We start from the raw sequence: 17709 nt of genomic DNA, 5'->3' as shown, positions 1-17709 counted from the left end.
TGTGCAACTCAAGCTCAGCAAATGGCCCATGGTCATGATTTATGTTGTAGACAAGACTTTAACACCAGAGGAGATCTTTCACAACGTATTAGTACAAAACACATCACTGGGCAACGTACTCCAGGTAAGGGCTACAGTTCTTCTAAAGCCTCTATTCAGTCTATTCAAAAGAGGTCCAAGAGTAAAAGAGACTGTATGGTGGGTGTGCGAAGTACGACCTGATATACATGCGAAGCTGCTAAGCGCAGGAAGAGTGTACATAGAAATGTCAAACTGCAGGGTTGCAGAATACTTTGACTTCCAACAATGCTTCACCTGTCTGAAATACGGTCACCGGGAGACTTTCTGCAAGGAAACTACCATGACCTGTACACATTGCGGAAACAAGGGTCACAAAGATACAGCTTGCAATAAAAAAGATGAGCGATCAAAATGTGCAAACTGCGGAGGAAAACACGTAGCTCACTCAAAATTCTGTAGAGATCACAGTAAAGCTATAGACAACGCAATGAGGAGAACAGACAACAAAGACTCACCATGCCGGAATTCATACAAAAAATTAACATTCTACAGATCAATGTTGGAGTGTGCCGTGCGGCTCAGGACCTGGCACTGGCGATGGCAACTGCGATGCGCATTGACGTTCTGGTTTCCAGCTAACCTTATCGTTTTCGTCTGGAGGTCTAAGGAGCTTCAGCGATGTTGGAGCCAGAGTGGCCATAGTGGTATTCAACCCCGGACTCCAGATACGAACTATCGGCCCTATGGACAACCCAGGTTTCCGGTGAGTGAAGATAGAGGATATCACGCTGTACGCCTGCTACTGTTCTCCCAACACGGCTTACACCCTATTCGTAGATTTCCTGGAAAGGTTGGAAGGCAGCATCAGGCAACAAGAGGGCACTGTCGTAGTCGCTAAGGATTTTAACACAAAGTCGTCAACTCGGGGAGACCATAAAGAGGAGCCTAAAGAGCGAGCGCTGGTGGACATGACAGCTAGCCTGGGCCTGAAGGTATGTAACATTGGATATAAACCAACCTTCTCGATGGTGTACGCCGGTGGTATATCCAGGTCACACGTCGACATAACCTTTGTTACCGAAAAGAGTAGCCACCTGGTGCGCAATTGGAAAACTCTTGACCAGTACTCAGCGTCGCTCCACAGGTATATAACCATTTAAGAGCAACTCAGAGCGACCGTGTCCTAGCTGAGGAAAGGTGATCGTGGGGGAAATATGATAAACCCAGTCCAATAAAGTTCATCGTGTCGGCAGGAACGGTGACCGTAGATGACGCGCTATATGCGATAAGATCTCTTGACCAGTATCTCAAAGACGCGTGCGACAGCTGCATGCCAAAAGGAACATACAAGGGAAGCAAAAAGCCTGCCTACTGGTGGACCCAGGAGATCTCAGACATGAGGGAGGTATACAAAAGGACAAGACGCAAAAACAAATGGAGACGTCACCGACCGATTGAGCAGCATCAAAAGCTAGATCTAGGTGCCTCTTTATCTAAGCATTCAAATACGGCATTCGGTAATTTAGAATCTGGTGACATATATGACTACGATGGATGCATTTGAAAATGGACAGGATACTGTGCAAGGAAAGTTTTTAAACTCTTTACTTTAAAATAATAATTTATAAAAATCAAATCACTTTTTTCGTATATTATCGTTATGTTAAAATCACAAACAATAGATGGATCCTAATATTTTGATGTTCATGTTAGGGACGAGTCGCGAATTATGTTATGTCTTATGTAGCCTGTACTGCGCAAGTGACTTGTTGCACCTTCATCCCAAAAATGATAAATATGAACATAATATATATTACGTAATATTACGTGAGCGACTTGTTGCACATTTTTCTCAATAATGATAATTAATATGAACATAATATAACGTAACAAATAATTTGTTTTAAAGACTTAAGTTATTGCACATACGCAAGCGACTACTCGCTAATATGTACATCATCGTGTGTAATCTTTATGCTATGTATATGATCTAAGGTTAGAATTATAAAAATAAATAATTTAGGTATATTTACAATTTTAGGTAGGTAATAAACGTAAACTTACAGAAAATACTTATACCACTGTGAAAAGTAAAAAAGCAAGGCTTTAAAAAATGAATACATTAGGATTTGTAGAAATTCAATCGTCACACAGTCGTAAGGTTGTATGTTATTATTACAAAAATCTGAATTATAAACAGAATTATTCAGAGTTCTTCAAGACCATAAAATCTTCATTGTTAGAAACTATTAATAAACATAATATGCTTATTACATTTAATTTAAAACTGGAATCTACTTATAATCGTCCAAGCCTTGAAAATTCGTCCGAAAATCGAGCATTTAAAACTTTAACTAGAGAAATTTATGAGACTTCAAATTTCGAAGCAATAGTCGACGATTCGTTTACGAAATTATTAGCAAAAGAAGAAACTTATTGTCCACGTGGTAGTGGGTTTACGCTACAATCTATCGATGGTTTACTGCTAGGCGTTTATAAGTATACACCGATGTCTGGTTCATCGTATTGTTGTATTAGGCCTTAATGAATTTTCATCAAAATAAGAGATTTTAGTACGTAAGAATTAAGTTAAGAAAAGAACCATAAATAATAAGTAAAACGGCGAAATTCAATACATTAATTAAATTAAGCAATACTTAAAAAAGCATATAAATGGGTTAAAATAACAATTGTGTAATTCAGTGTCAATAAACTTTTATATTTCTGCTAGCATAGTAAGCAAAACATAATAATAAGAAATTTAAATGAATTTGTTTAATAATTAATCGGGTTAAAATAACAATTACGTAAGTTAATGTCTATGAACTGTAAATTAACATTGTAAGAAAAAAATGTAATTATAAAAATATAATATGTACAACAATCGATAGTAATTCGATTGTAAATATAATATATAAGAGATATGGCTAAAATAGCACAGAGATCAGTGGTAGTGATTGTGTACCTCGATCACAACTAGACGTCGCATTCGAATAAAGTATTTTTACGTCATTTTTGGTTTTACTTTATTTTGGTATACGTTTGAGCAATCGGAGTATATGACAGTGTATAGAATTACTTAAATCTATCGCTGATAAACGGGCTCAGTAAAAGTTATACCGATTACCGATCATGGTGATAGATATAGTTTTGAAGACATTTCTTTTCCAACATCACTGAGAGATATTTTAAAATTTGAAAAAAATAATCTAAATGTTTCTGTGAATATGTACGGACTAGAAAATAAATTACAGCCACTGAAAAAGTTCTCATCATATGAAGCTTTTCCACTTAAAGTCGAAGATAATGAGAAACGAGATAACTTTGATCTATTATTAGTAACGGATAATAACAATATGCATTATACTGTAACAATTATAAATATAAGTATGTTACATGACACTTATATATATACGAACGCTACTGCTGACCAATACATTATTAACACATACACTTACATATATATAATTGTAAGGCCTACGGCCAAGAAACTGAATGTATACGTAGCCAGTCGATTGTACACCTTCGAACCATAAAGTATGTCAGGACTCCGTTCGACCACGTAAAGGTCATTTTTAGTATAAAAGATAACTACTGTGAGTAACATTATTTATAAGTCTTCAATATATAATAAATATTAATAATAACTGAAGCTGAATCCTCGTTATTTACATTACTTGTAAGATTCCGATATCTACCCCAGGCTACGGTAATTATATCTATAGGGTCCTACGACTCTCCCTAGATATCTTATATTTAACTGGTCCTTCCCCGACCACGTTACAATACTGTTAAGAACCCTTGCACACACTTTAGATTAGTAAGCATATTAAACAATAATATAGTAGTGTAACTGTATAAGCATTATGTAAGCATTTTTGTAAGCGACTGCGTCGCAAAGACAAGAACGTAGAATAAGCAGAGTCAGTCGTGAAGTAGTAACCGATTCATACAATACTGTGTTGTCTGAAATATTCTTATATTAAAATCTTATATATAAAAATGAATCGCAAAATTTGGTAAGCGCATAACTCAACAACGCCTGGACCGATTTCGCTCATTCTTTTTTTGTTTGGGTCGTAATTGTCAGGAGAAGGTTCTTACGGACGAAAAATTTGAGAAAGTTATCGGGTTAGAGAAATATGACGAGGTGGTGATGAAATTACAGAGGCGCCATCTATCCAGCAAATAGTCAACTAAATTATTTTTGGTAGTCAATGGCAACCATTTAATAAAATAAATCATTTATTTAAAATGTTTTTAAAAATGCATGCAAATAGACATACAAACAACGCAAATGTTCGCAAATGTTCGTTGAAGTCCAAGGATGGTTTTTACGGCTAGAAAAATTAGAATTATTGCTGGAAAAACCCTAAAAATAGCCCTTTTCTTTTTAAATAGCCCTTCCTATAATATTTATAATATAATACTGATCGTATCCATGGCAACCAACAATCGTGTTTTGTGCAGAGTGTTTAGTTAGTTAGTGTTTGTTTAGTTCGTGATTAGTGAAAAAATAATTTATTTGATATGCCTCCTATAAGACGAAGCAATTTAGGTAGAAGAACCAGAAATGCTACAAACCAAGCTAATTACCGATCTAATTCACAAACGCGTGAAGCGCGAGCAAGTTTGAATCGAGCTGCTTTTAGTTACGATGTGTCAATTGACTACAGTAACTACCAATGTGTTGTTATTGGTTCTATGAACTCGGTTTGCTCACACTGTAAGGCATTAAAATACAAAAACGAAGCCAATGGATTGTGTTGCGCAAATGGTAAAGTGAAATTGATACCATTGGATCCACCACCAGAACCATTGTACTCATTGGTTTCAGGAATAGGAACAGATTCTATACACTTTTTGACAAATATCCAACAATATAACAATTGCTTTCAAATGACTTCATTTGGGGCAACAAATGTAGTTCGGGAAAATTTTATGCCAACTTTCAAGGTATGTATTATAGCAGTTACTCATAATTATTTTAGCGAACAAAATTTTCTGTCACCAAAGTTAAGATGTGTCACTAATCTTCAATTTCTTAATCATTACGAAATATATCACTTAGTCATCATATATATTATGGTGTTTCAGTTTCAGTGACACTTTTATTATATTTATATTTGATAGATATTAGTTAAAACTAAATATATACTTTTTAAGATCAAATATTATTTAAGTTTGATCACCGACAATCCATTAATTTATACCACACCATAATATATTTTTTTTATTTACAGATACAAGGGCAAATATATCACAGAGCAGGTTCACTGTTACCAGTGTCAGATAGCGACAACAAATTCCTGCAAATTTATTTTATGGGCAATTCACCACAAGAAATTGATCTGCGTTGTGCACATAACAATTTAGTAAAGAGGTCTATTGTAGAACAATTACAAACTTTATTTCATCAGCACAATCAATTGATTATATTGTTTAAAACTGCCCTGGATCTGATGCCATCCGATAATCACAAAATTGTAATCAGAGCTGATAAAACACCTGCAGGTCAACATACAAGACGTTTTAATGCACCAACTATTGATGAAGTTGCTATCGTTGTAGTTGGAGAAAACTTGGAATCCGGTGATATTGTTTTACGTCGTCGGAATGATCAATTACAACGTATAAAGGAAACACACCGCTCATATGATGCACTGCAATATCCCATTATATTTTGGCAAGGTGAAGATGGCTACGATTTCTCAATAAAAATGATAAATCCCATTGCAGGTAACTAAAATATTAGTTTAGCTATGGCGATAATATCTCAGTCATTATATTATGTATTTTAATTTTATATTTGAATGTTATTAAAACAAAATCTATTTACAGGTTCTGAAACCAACAAAAAAGTCAGTTCAATGAACTATTATTCATACCGCCTAATGATTCGGGAAAATGAAGATAATCACATATTGAAATGTCGGCGATTATATCACAAATATGTTGTTGACATGTATGTTAAAATTGAAACGGAAAGATTAACATTCATCAGGTTGAATCAAACCAAACTCCGATCTGAAGAGTATATTCACCTTCGAGATGCGATTAATACTGATGGAAATGCACAGAATGTCGGTCGGATGACTATTCTTCCAGCAACATACATCGGAAGCCCTCGGCATATGCACGAATATGCTCAAGATGCCATGTCGTATGTTCGTCATTATGGTACAGCAGATTTGTTCATCACATTTACATGCAATCCGCAATGGATAGAAATCAATCAGGAGTTATTCTCTGGGCAATCACCCATTGATCGTCATGATATTACAGCCAGAGTCTTTAGACAAAAGTTGAAATCTTTAATGGATTTCATCGTAAAACATAATGTGTTTGGTGAGACACGCTGCTGGATGTATTCTGTGGAGTGGCAGAAACGAGGATTGCCACATGCACACATTTTGATTTGGTTGGTTGAAAATATAAGGCCAAATGAAGTTGATGCAGTGATATCAGCTGAAATCCCTAATGTACAAGTAGATCCTGGATTGCATGAGGTAGTTATCAAAAACATGATACATGGTCCCTGTGGAACTCTTAATCAAAATTCACCGTGTATGATGGATGGTAAATGTTCAAAACGATATCCACGGACATTAATATCGGAAACAATTACTGGTAATGACGGTTATCCATTGTATCGTCGCAGATCGACAGCAGACAATGGAAAATCAACAATTGTCAAATTAAATCAACAAGATATTGAAATAGATAATCGTTGGATTGTTCCATATTCACCCATTTTATCAAAGACATTCAAAGCACACATCAACGTTGAATCTTGCCATTCAGTGAAATCTATTAAATACATTTGCAAAATATGTAGCCAAAGGGAGTGATATGGCTGTGATTGGAATTGGTGCAGAGAATTCCAATGATGAAGTTACCCAATACCAAATGGGCCGCTATGTCAGTAGTAATGAAGCAGTTTGGCGAATATTTTCTTTTCCTATTCATGAGAGACACCCTTCTGTTGTTCACTTAGCTGTGCATTTAGAAAATGGACAAAGAGTGTATTTTACAGCACAGAACGCAGTACAAAGAGCTGCTCAGCCACCATCTACTACATTAACCAGTTTTTTTGAGACATGCCAAAACGATGATTTCGCACAAACATTGCTATATTCTGAAATGCCAAAATATTATACCTGGAATCAATCCTCAAGGAGATTTATACGACGGAAACAAGGAAAACCAGTTCCAGGATATACAGATGTATATTCCACCGATGCGATTGGCCGGATTTATTCAGTACATCCAAGCAATGATGAATGTTTTTACTTACGACTGCTATTAGTCAATGTACGTGGCCCAACATCATTCCAACAGTTACGAACTGTTGATGGTGAATATGTGTATCCTACAGAGAAGCCTGTCAACGTTTGCAATTGCTTGAAAATGACGCTCATTGGGATCAAACTCTCAATGATGCTGTAATATCATCACACGCTCATCAAATACGAACATTGTTTTCTATAATCATATCTACATGCTTCCCATCAAGCCCAATTGATTTGTGGATCAAGTACAAAGATTATATGTGTGATGATATTTTGTATCAAATACAGAATAGAATGGGAAATCCAAATATACAAATCAGTGAAGAAATTTACAATGAAGCATTGATTTCAATTGAGGACATGTGCTTGATAATGTCAAACAAACTATTAATTCAATTAGGCCTGACCGCGCCCAATCGTCCAATGCATGACGCTTTTAACCAAGAGTTGCATCGAGAAAGACTGTATGATCTCAACGATTTGAAAGAATTAATTCAAACAAATCTTCCACTGTTAAATGAACAACAGAAGTATGTATTTGAAACTCTTATGAAAGTAACAAATGATGAAACTGGAGGGATTTACTTCTTAGATGCACCTGGTGGTACAGGAAAAACTTTTTTGATTTCATTAATATTAGCAACAATTCGCTCACAAAATAAAATTGCACTTGCACTCGCTTCGTCGGGAATCGCAGCAACTTTGCTTGAAGGTGGTCGAACAGCCCATTCAGCACTAAAATTGCCATTAAATATGCATAGCAATGAAACTCCAACCTGCAACGTTTCGAAGAACTCTGCAATGGCAAAGGTTTTGCAGCAATGTAAATTGATTGTTTGGGATGAATGCACGATTTCACATAAAAAATCTTTGGAGGCTTTGGACAGAACCTTAAAAGATCTACGGAGCAATAATAACCGATTTGGTGGTGCAATGATTTTATTAGCAGGAGATTTTCGTCAAACATTGCCGGTGATTCCACGATCAACGCCAGCTGATGAACTCAATGCATGTCTAAAGTCCTCCAGTTTGTGGAAACATGTCCAAGTACTTCATTTAAGCAAGAATATGCGTGTCGAGTTGCAAAATGACCAATCTGGAAACATATTCTCTAAACAACTCATTGACATTGGTAAAGGCAAATTTCCTATAGACATGTTGACTGGCTGCATTAACTTTCCTCTAAGTTTTTGTCAGTTAACTCGATCAAAAGATGAACTTATTCAGAAGGTGTTTCCAGATGTTTCTCAAAATTACAGAAACCATGATTGGTTGAGCGAACGAGCTATACTGGCTGCAAAAAACATAGATGTAAATGAATTAAATTTCAAAATTCAAGAACAAATTACAGGCGAATTGATGATATATAAATCAGTTGATTCGGCTACTAATCAAGATGATGTAGTCAACTATCCACCGGATTTTTAAACTCGCTGGATTTGCCAGGATTGCCACCTCACAATCTTCAATTAAAGGTTGGATCGGTGGTTATAATGTTGCGAAATATCAACCAACCGCGTCTTTGCAACGGTACACGGTTAGCGATAAAAAAATTACTAAACAATGTGATAGAAGCAACTATACTCAAAGGAAAGTATAAAGGAGAAGATGTTCTCATACCGCACATCCCAATGATTCCGACTGATGTGCCATTTGAGTTTAAACGACTACAGTTTCCAGTGCGTCTTGCTTTTGCTATGACTATAAACAAGTCCCAGGGGCAATCATTAAGTGTTTGTGGTATTAATCTAGAAAACCCATGTTTCTCACATGGTCAATTGTATGTTGCCTGTTCCCGTGTTGGAAAACCATCAGATTTGTTTATCTATGCGCCAGGTAATCAAACAAGAAACATCGTATACCACAAAGTACTACAATGATAATAATAATAATTATGATTCACATGATTAACAATAAAGCGATTACTTACTTTTAAATCATGACAGAACCGTCACCCTGGTGATAGGGCGTTGTGAATAAAAAATAATTAAATAAAACTATAACAGTTAAAACTATAACTACTTACTTTTAAATCATTATATATGTTTTATTTAATTATTTTTTATTCACAACGCCCTATCACCAGGGTGACGGTTCTGTTCAGGAGAATTTTTTAAAATACGTAGGCACAAAAACTGCCACATTACAAATCTTTCGTCGTGAATTCAACGTAATATTAGCACTATCAATAAGATTAAATTAAAAATTAACACACGGCATACGAAAATGCAAAAAAAGAAAGTAACACACGGGCAACGCCGTGTCGGGTCAGCTAGTAATTAATAAAATATTTTCTTTAAGTTTAAACATATTTTGTAAAGTGTTTGAATTACAACCCGTAAGTGAACGAACTCTTTTACAACAAATATATCTTTCGGACTTAACTGAAAGAGTATATAACAATACATACATTTCAAACTTTTCAAAACTAATTCGTTCATAAAAAACTAATCACGAAGGCCAAGTTGTATTCTGTAAACGATGCTTTACGTCGTTTGATAAACAGTACTTAATGTATAAATTAAGCGGGCAGGCTGCGCTTGAACATCATAAATTAATAAACGGTCCGCATAAACCTATAGGTCCGAAAATGCCATTAGAGGGGGAAGTTCTGGAATTCACCGCATGGCAAAACCCACAGCGACATCCTATAGTTATTTACGCCGATTTTGAGACACTACTTATCAGATAAAAATAAATAAAAATTTTCAAAAAACGGACAGAATTGATAGTCTGTACGAGTGAACGACAAGGAAAACTATTTAATTTGAAGTTTAAAGTCATTATTACTCCTGATAATGAAGAACAACAGGGGAATATAATTACCAAGGATATATTAAAATGATGACACGAATGGTTAAGTCATCAAAATAGTATGAGGATGACCGTGAAGTGACCAGCTGGTTTTAAACCACCACCGTACCATACGGTTGTTGCTGCCCAGGAGGCAGATATGCCGGATGAGCAGTGAAAAAAAATATATTAAATTTTTTTATCGGGTTTTACAGTGTTGGAAATTTACAAGTACTTAATGTATAACTACCTATGTTTAATTGAAATATAAAGAGTTATTTAAAATATTAAATAAAAGATATTATTAGTAAATAAATTTCAACTCACAAAAAAAAAAACGCATGTAGGTCTAATACTTGTATTCCCCCCCCCCCCCAAAAAAAAAAAATTGGGAGTAAAAGAACAAAAACATTCACAGCTAAATTATTTAAGCTTACCAGATAAATATACATATTACCTTATACTTTATAGTCTAATAATCTAACATAATCTAACCATACAATATTAATAATCACTAATGTTTGTCTAAAAAAAAATATTTTTTACAATTTTAGTGATATAACTATTAATGTCTTATATATATATATATATAAGAAGTATACTTCTTAGGTATTTGAATTCGCGTTAGTAAGTTGATAAGGTAGGCTGATAAGACATAATATTATGTGATATCATTACTTAAGAGTGATAAGTATTATTTTGAATTGTTTGATAAGATATAATAACAGGTGATAGGAAAAATTAATTATTATGTTTAGAATAATTTGTTAAATTTGTTATAATATTGTTAAATTAATTTGTTAAAATATATTTGTAACTTGTGAGAGACAAGATTGGAATCAATAGACAATAAATGTTGTTTCTTATTTTTACAGGCTTGTAAATTATCTAGTAAATAAGTTGTAAATAACCTTATAATAAAATAAACTTATTTTTACAGGAGAAACGTTTCAGTTTATCATACTAATCTTGCCCCAGAGTGACAATTATTAAATTACATATTATATATATTTAAAAACTTATAAACCAATCTTATGTTTGTCTCACACAATATCAAACTTGGAATTTAAGATATTGCAAATATACTGAATGAAAACAATAATTATAAAATACAAATAAAAAGAAAATCCTCTCTAGGTCATGGATTGTCGAGTTATGTTGGGCGCCACTGTCATATCCACAAAATTCAGTGATATACTTCTATCGACACTAGAGTAACCAAAAGCCCATAAATTAAGCAATTTCAAATTGGCTTGCAAGAAGTCGATATCACTACCTTATTGTTTAGACTTTAAATCCTCAACGACCATAAATTAACCTGAATTTGTTTTTTAAAAAAGTAAAAAATAAATAATACATTGATACATAATTTTTTCAAGTTGTATAAAATTAATACTTAGTTATAACAATTTTATTTTGGATCAGAACGAGAAGAATCTCTTAATGCTCTCATATCAGATAACAATATATTAAAATTACTATGTTGACGATAAGCTGAATTATTACTTTGAAAACTAACATAATCATATGACTCATAGAGTTAATGACTAGCTCTCTTGCTTTCTTTAAATTCCATATTTTTTCTTTTGTGGTTTTCATTTGTTCAGTATCTAATAAAATTGTTTTAACTAAGTATGTTTAATGTTTCAATATTTTTACTTCTCTCTTAATTAAAAACTAAACCATTGCTTCATGTTAGTCTTTGTTATCATGTAGGTATTTGTTTTTTAAATTGTTGAAGTTCGCTGTTGATATGATTGAGTAAATCATATGAGTAATCCATTTCTATAAAATTATTTTTTGTATTAATATGTAATTCATTATATTATGTAACTGAAAAAAATATTTTTTAAAAAACTAAAATGGTTAAAACGAGATATTAAAGGGTTTTTCTTTAGAAACCTATCATAAACTTGAATAAAACATAGTTTTTAATAGTTTCATATTATTCCACACCGTTGTCGGGTAAATTTTAAATGTTAATGAATCGTCTAAACGACACACAAAACAAATGTAATGTGGAACTAAGAAAGTCACTGAAGTATCTGTACACTAGATTCATTGATTCAACAGGTCATTTTCTATGGAAATTTTACGAATATATGAACTATTTATAAAAACAATACTTGTCTTTTTCACTCAATAGTTGTTGAGTTTAAAGTTTATGTACAACCAAAGATATTTCACTTGAAATATTAAGAATGAACGGTATTTATCAAATTTCCATTTGTTGGTTGAATTTAAAATGTTATAAATGGGTTGGTTGTCGATGGAAATTACATTTATAAATTGATTATTGCTAAATATTTTGAGCATTTCATACATATGGAATAGAAAATATGTTTCTAACTCCATAATTTTTAGAAACAGTCTATGTAACTCAACAAGTCAAATTTTATCAATATTTTTAATGTTTTTATAATTGAGTGCACAAAACGTGGAACTAACTGATTTTTTATATCTATGATTTATCATAATTTCAACATAATATTATACTTCTTTCAGTATATAATTTTAATTATTAAACAAATTTAATTTGATTTCTTTTGCTATACTCTAATCAATATGCCATAATCCACCATCTGTCATATGATATAACATATGAAAACATTGCCACATCTGGTATAGTCATCGTTTGGTTTTTTTTTTAATTAAATGATAATTATAATACTTAATATTTATTGTTGATACAAATAATAATAATAATAAAGTAAAACTATCTTAGCTAAGGTTAGTTAGGTAAACAGTAATCGGATACAATTAGAATAACTAACATTTCCATTTTCAATATCATCTAATGAGTTATATAATTCAGATAAATGTTGACCTAACCTTATATCACGCTTAAAAGAAATAAATTTTAAATAATTATATTGGTGTAAAATGTTTCTTTTTTTATCTTTCAACTCTGCTATTTCTACTAGGTCTGGAACTTTTTGTCTGTATAATTGGTGAATCTTCTTATTCAATATTTTAATATGTTCTTTTTTCTGTTTTTCTTCTCTATCCTGACATTCACCATTTTCTCGTTCCAGATCTAGCAATTCCTCTATTTTAAGTTTAATTCTTCTAATCAAAGAAGACTCCATCATCAATTCTGAAATTCAAAGAGAAATATATATATATATTTATTTTACAAATAAATTAGGATTATCACCAATGTTTATGAAAATTTGAACATAAATAATTATTGAATAATTTATAAAAATATTAATTTATTAATTAATTTATTTTATTTTATTTTATTTTCTTCTTCTTCTTCAAAAAAAAATTTTTATGTTTGTATAAGTACCCTAAAGTTTACAAAATATAATATACAACCATGTTTTCTTAAAACCATTATATTATATTATTAATATATTACTAATAAAATAGATAATATTTACCTAATCATAGAAAAAATTAAAAATTAAAATACTAACTATAACTTTTTCAGATCATTTTAATATTCTTTTATTGCTTATAATATTTACAGATTTTTCTTTTATTGTGTTGCATCCCATTCAGTTGATATATACATCAACACGCAGAATGAATACATTGTGGTGTGCAGTGTATATTAAATAATAATAAAATGTTTGTGTTTATATTACAGTTTAAGAACGTGATACTCATTTTATAATAATTAATATAAATCACTCATAACATTAATTGATTATGTGATAAAAACATAATATTAATAATTGTAAATACTTTTAAATTTAATACTACATAAAATTTGAATATTATCATAGTAGGTACTATTGTTCACATTGTGTTAAATAAGTGTTACCTGGGGTATAGTATAGACAAATTAAGTAGGTACATTACTATAGTGTTATTATGATTTAAGTTAGTAATATATTAAACTATTAATTATAATTTTAGTTTCTTTGTTTAAAAAAAGAAATACAATTTTTAGGTAAATTATAGATTCATTATAAATAATATTGTATAGTTTTATAAGGTTATGTGTTTACACAATATAGAAAAAAAACTGAAATAATAACAATCAATACTTACATTTCTGTTCGTGTAGAGGCGTTTGAAAAAAAATGTTGGGTTCCGCTATACTCCACTGTCCACTTATGTTCACAATGAAATTGGAGGGTGTTTTTAAAAATGAATTCTAAATTATATTGTAGGTAGGTACTAAATTTCTATGGCAAACTGCTCAATACAAATAATAAAAAGTGGGAAGCTGTAGATGCTGGTGTTGAGCTGACGAGGAGACCGAGAGGTTTGGACCGAACTGGATGTGATTAAAGGCGAGCTGCGCTTTAACTTTTGCACGAGCAGTGTGCGGATAATCACAGGTAATCACGAGCGCAATAGAAAAGGGCTGCGATGATACCGAAAAAAAAAATATAATGTAATAATAATGTACACACCAACAATGATGAAATTACAAAAAAAAAGGTGTAAGGAACTCTAACGTTAACGAGCTGTATATTACGACGACGAGAGCGATGCGCCGTCCGAGTTGGTCCAGAGGGGAGTGGAGAAAGCGTCTTCGCTCAGTACGTATGAAAAAGAACGAACAAGGCTAATGGCTATATCACGGTTATCTACGGTTATATACTATAGCCGTGCCAGCTGCACTCAAGGTCATAACACACAATGATAGAGAGTGTCGTACTCCCGGCGGCACTTGGAGGCATCCAAGGTCACCCATTTATTTAACATGTAAAGATAGGGAGTGCCGTACCCCTGGTATAACCAGCGCTACGTTTACTTGGCTAGCAGGGCCCAGGGCGGTCACAATATTATTCGGGGCACAAACACAATAATAACAATAATATTAATAATCAATTGTATTATAAAAAAGACATGGTCACGTTTTAAAAAGGTTAACTACGCTATTCGAATACCTACCCATGCGAATTAATTTTAAAAAATATCATAAATTCTCCTCAGAACTACGTTATTAGAATACCTATTGTGCCATTGTGGTGATACGGAATTATCACCACCATATCGCGTTCGACGTTATATTTTATAATATTGTCTAATTATTATTATCGTATTTATTGTACTTGGTCGCAATTTTGTCATTTAACCATTTTTATATTTTCGTGTCATGTAGCCAACCATGATTTATCTGTTTTATTTATTTGTCTCGCCCAAGGAACTAACGACGCCGTGGCCCGTCTACCGAATACCGACCAAATAGCGTCCAAACGCAACACCTCCTCGGAAACAGAGTTACATCCGTTACCATTTAATCGTTCCACAGTTTTCGATGATCGTAACGCACGTTTTCGTCTTTGCTTTGAGGCAACAACATTTTGTAGCGTTTTGTTTGTATATTACCTACTGTCGTATACGCCGATTATTCGGACGTATATCAAAATAAAGTTAAACACAAAATAACGCAAAAGAAGAACTTTATTCACATATGGCGTCTAGTGATAATCGAGTCACACGATTACCACTACTGACCCCCTTTGCTGTCTTAGCCATCTCACTTATATATTACACTTACAATCGAATTACTATCGATTGTTCTACATTTTTCTATTACTACGTTAAATTTACAGTTTATAGACACTATGATTATTATGTAATTGTTATTTTAACCCGATTAGTAAATTATTAAACAAATTTATTTACATTTCTTATAAGTTATAATTATATCTTGCTTACTATGCTAACTGTAATATAAAGTTTACTGGCACTGAATTGCACAATTGTTATTTTAACCTATTTGTGTGAATAATTAAGTATTGCTTAACTTATTGAATTTTACTGTTTTACTTATTATCTATAGTTTTTCTTAACTTATTTCTTACGTACTAACATCTCTTATAAAATATTCATACATATAATACAACAGTCCCCGAAATTACAAAAAATATGACCTCATATTTTACACCTGTGCTCCGTATATGGAAAAATTTAAATTGAATAGCCGCATTTATGTCTGTTGGTCACGCTGTTTAGTTATTGATGACTACTGACTACTGACTATGGAATTATGTAGTTGTGTTGTCTGAAATATGTTGACGTAGAAAATGCTTGTTCTTCGTTTATTGTTTTTTGTGTTTGCTGATGTGTTTTTTGATGGTTTAGTAGCTGTTTTGACTTATTTCAAGTCACTCCACAACACCGTCATTGTGTGTCTCCGATCCCCATTGTTTCCATCGAATCTACCTCCCGCACCATGCCAGCAATCGACGAAAATACAACAAGTATTGATTATGTGTTGTTTGGTATGTTGTATTTTATTGTTTTTCTTCTTTTTTTTTCTTTTTTTTTTATTCTGTATATTTTATTAGTTGGCCTTATTCCTATAAGGATTACCATAGATTGGCCGATCGGTGTTGAGCCACCGCCGTATCACGTGGTCGTGGCTGCCCTGGAGGCGGAAGAGGAAGAGGAGTAAACCAGAATTAAAAATATTTTTTTTTTCTTTTGAATAAAATTTTCCTTTTCCTTTTAAAATGACTTGTTTTTGTAATTTAGTAACATATTCTTTGGTACACTATGGGTCTGGGATTGAAATAACAATTACATAATAGTCATAGTGTCATAGTGTCTATGAACTGTAAATTTAACGTAATAATAGAAAAATACAAAACAATCGATAGTAATTCGATTGTATAAGTTTAATATATAAGAGATATGGCTAAGACAGCAAAAGGGCCATTTTTTTTGATTGTTTTTCTTTTAAATAAAATTTTCCTTTTTCTTTTAAAATGACTTGTTTAGTAATTTAGTAACATATTCTTTGGTAACCTATGGGTCTGGGGTCTTCTGTTGTTTTGAGTATGAATCCCGATCGGTTCCATACATGTGTAAATAAATCTTTCTATAGATCTAAATTCAATAATAAAATTTCCACATTAGGTACGTCAGCTCGATTTGCCGTCTTTTTATTCCGGCGAACATGTCGGTGCTGATTGTTGGCGAGAATATCATACAAGTGTAAATTATGGGTTTTTTTTTGTTTTTTGTTTTTTTTTTAAATATTGTTAAAAGGGATAATTACAAGTTTTACTTACATTATATTATTATATTATACAAGTGTTAAAAATGTTGTGTCGAAAAGGGGAATTACAAGTTTTACTTATATTATGGTTTTAAGGTTTAAACAAAGTTTGATACTTTTACACCTCTATCCGTATCATTGGTATTACAATTTTAGCTTAACTTATTACCGAACTATGGTACAAGGTACGTTGTTTAAACAAAAAAAAAATATATATATATACTGTGTCGTTTGGACTTGCGTATCTGTGCTGTTCGTCTTTGTTTCGCAGATCACTTTTCGTCTACTTACTTATGGATATCCTGTGGAACGTCTTCACATGCAGCGAAAATTAATTAATTAAGTTATTTTTAATTTATTTTAAGTGTTATATTTATTGTTTTGGAGGTATAGGTGGGGGTAATGTATCTGCTGTCATAAGCAATTGTACTGTTATGACCACTGGGTATATCTTATAGCAAATAAAAATTATGCTTATAGTTAGAATGGTTAGCCAAGTTATATAAATAATGTCTCCTAAAAAGTCATCTATTAATCTGTTCGGCATCCCGTCTAATGTAATGTCTTTGAAATATTGGTCATAATTTTTAATTTGTTTGTTATGTTGAGGCCACACAGAAAGCTACACACGCT

The 17709-nt window shown here is 32.4% G+C and overlaps 4 protein-coding genes across 4 annotated transcripts in view; 3 read left to right on the top strand and 1 right to left on the bottom strand.

The window, feature by feature from the left end:
* The window catches only part of LOC114128389 (uncharacterized), a 97035-nt gene that overhangs the window by 32699 nt on the left and 46627 nt on the right, over window positions 1-17709 (bottom strand). The window lies entirely within an intron of this gene.
* LOC126552493 (uncharacterized) lies at window positions 4550-6872 on the top strand. Its single transcript, XM_050207197.1, has 3 exons — window positions 4550-4977; window positions 5265-5760; window positions 5863-6872. Exons 1-3 carry the CDS (start codon window positions 4552-4554, stop codon window positions 6870-6872), a joined length of 1932 nt encoding a protein of 643 aa, XP_050063154.1. The 5' UTR covers window positions 4550-4551.
* On the top strand, window positions 6874-7470 carry LOC126552492 (uncharacterized). Its single transcript, XM_050207196.1, has one exon. The coding sequence runs from the start codon at window positions 6874-6876 to the stop codon at window positions 7468-7470; it is 597 nt and encodes a 198-aa protein (XP_050063153.1).
* LOC126552491 (ATP-dependent DNA helicase pif1-like) lies at window positions 7608-9230 on the top strand. Its single transcript, XM_050207195.1, has 2 exons — window positions 7608-8584; window positions 8719-9230. The coding sequence occupies exons 1-2, from the start codon at window positions 7608-7610 to the stop codon at window positions 9191-9193; spliced, it is 1452 nt and encodes a 483-aa protein (XP_050063152.1). The 3' UTR covers window positions 9194-9230.

The sequence above is a fragment of the Aphis gossypii genome, chromosome X, assembly GCF_020184175.1.
Source record: "Aphis gossypii isolate Hap1 chromosome X, ASM2018417v2, whole genome shotgun sequence".
NCBI classification, from domain to species: Eukaryota; Metazoa; Arthropoda; class Insecta; order Hemiptera; family Aphididae; genus Aphis; species Aphis gossypii.
The sequence above is the reverse complement of the archived record's forward strand: the minus strand, read 5'-3'. Positions and strand labels throughout refer to the sequence as shown.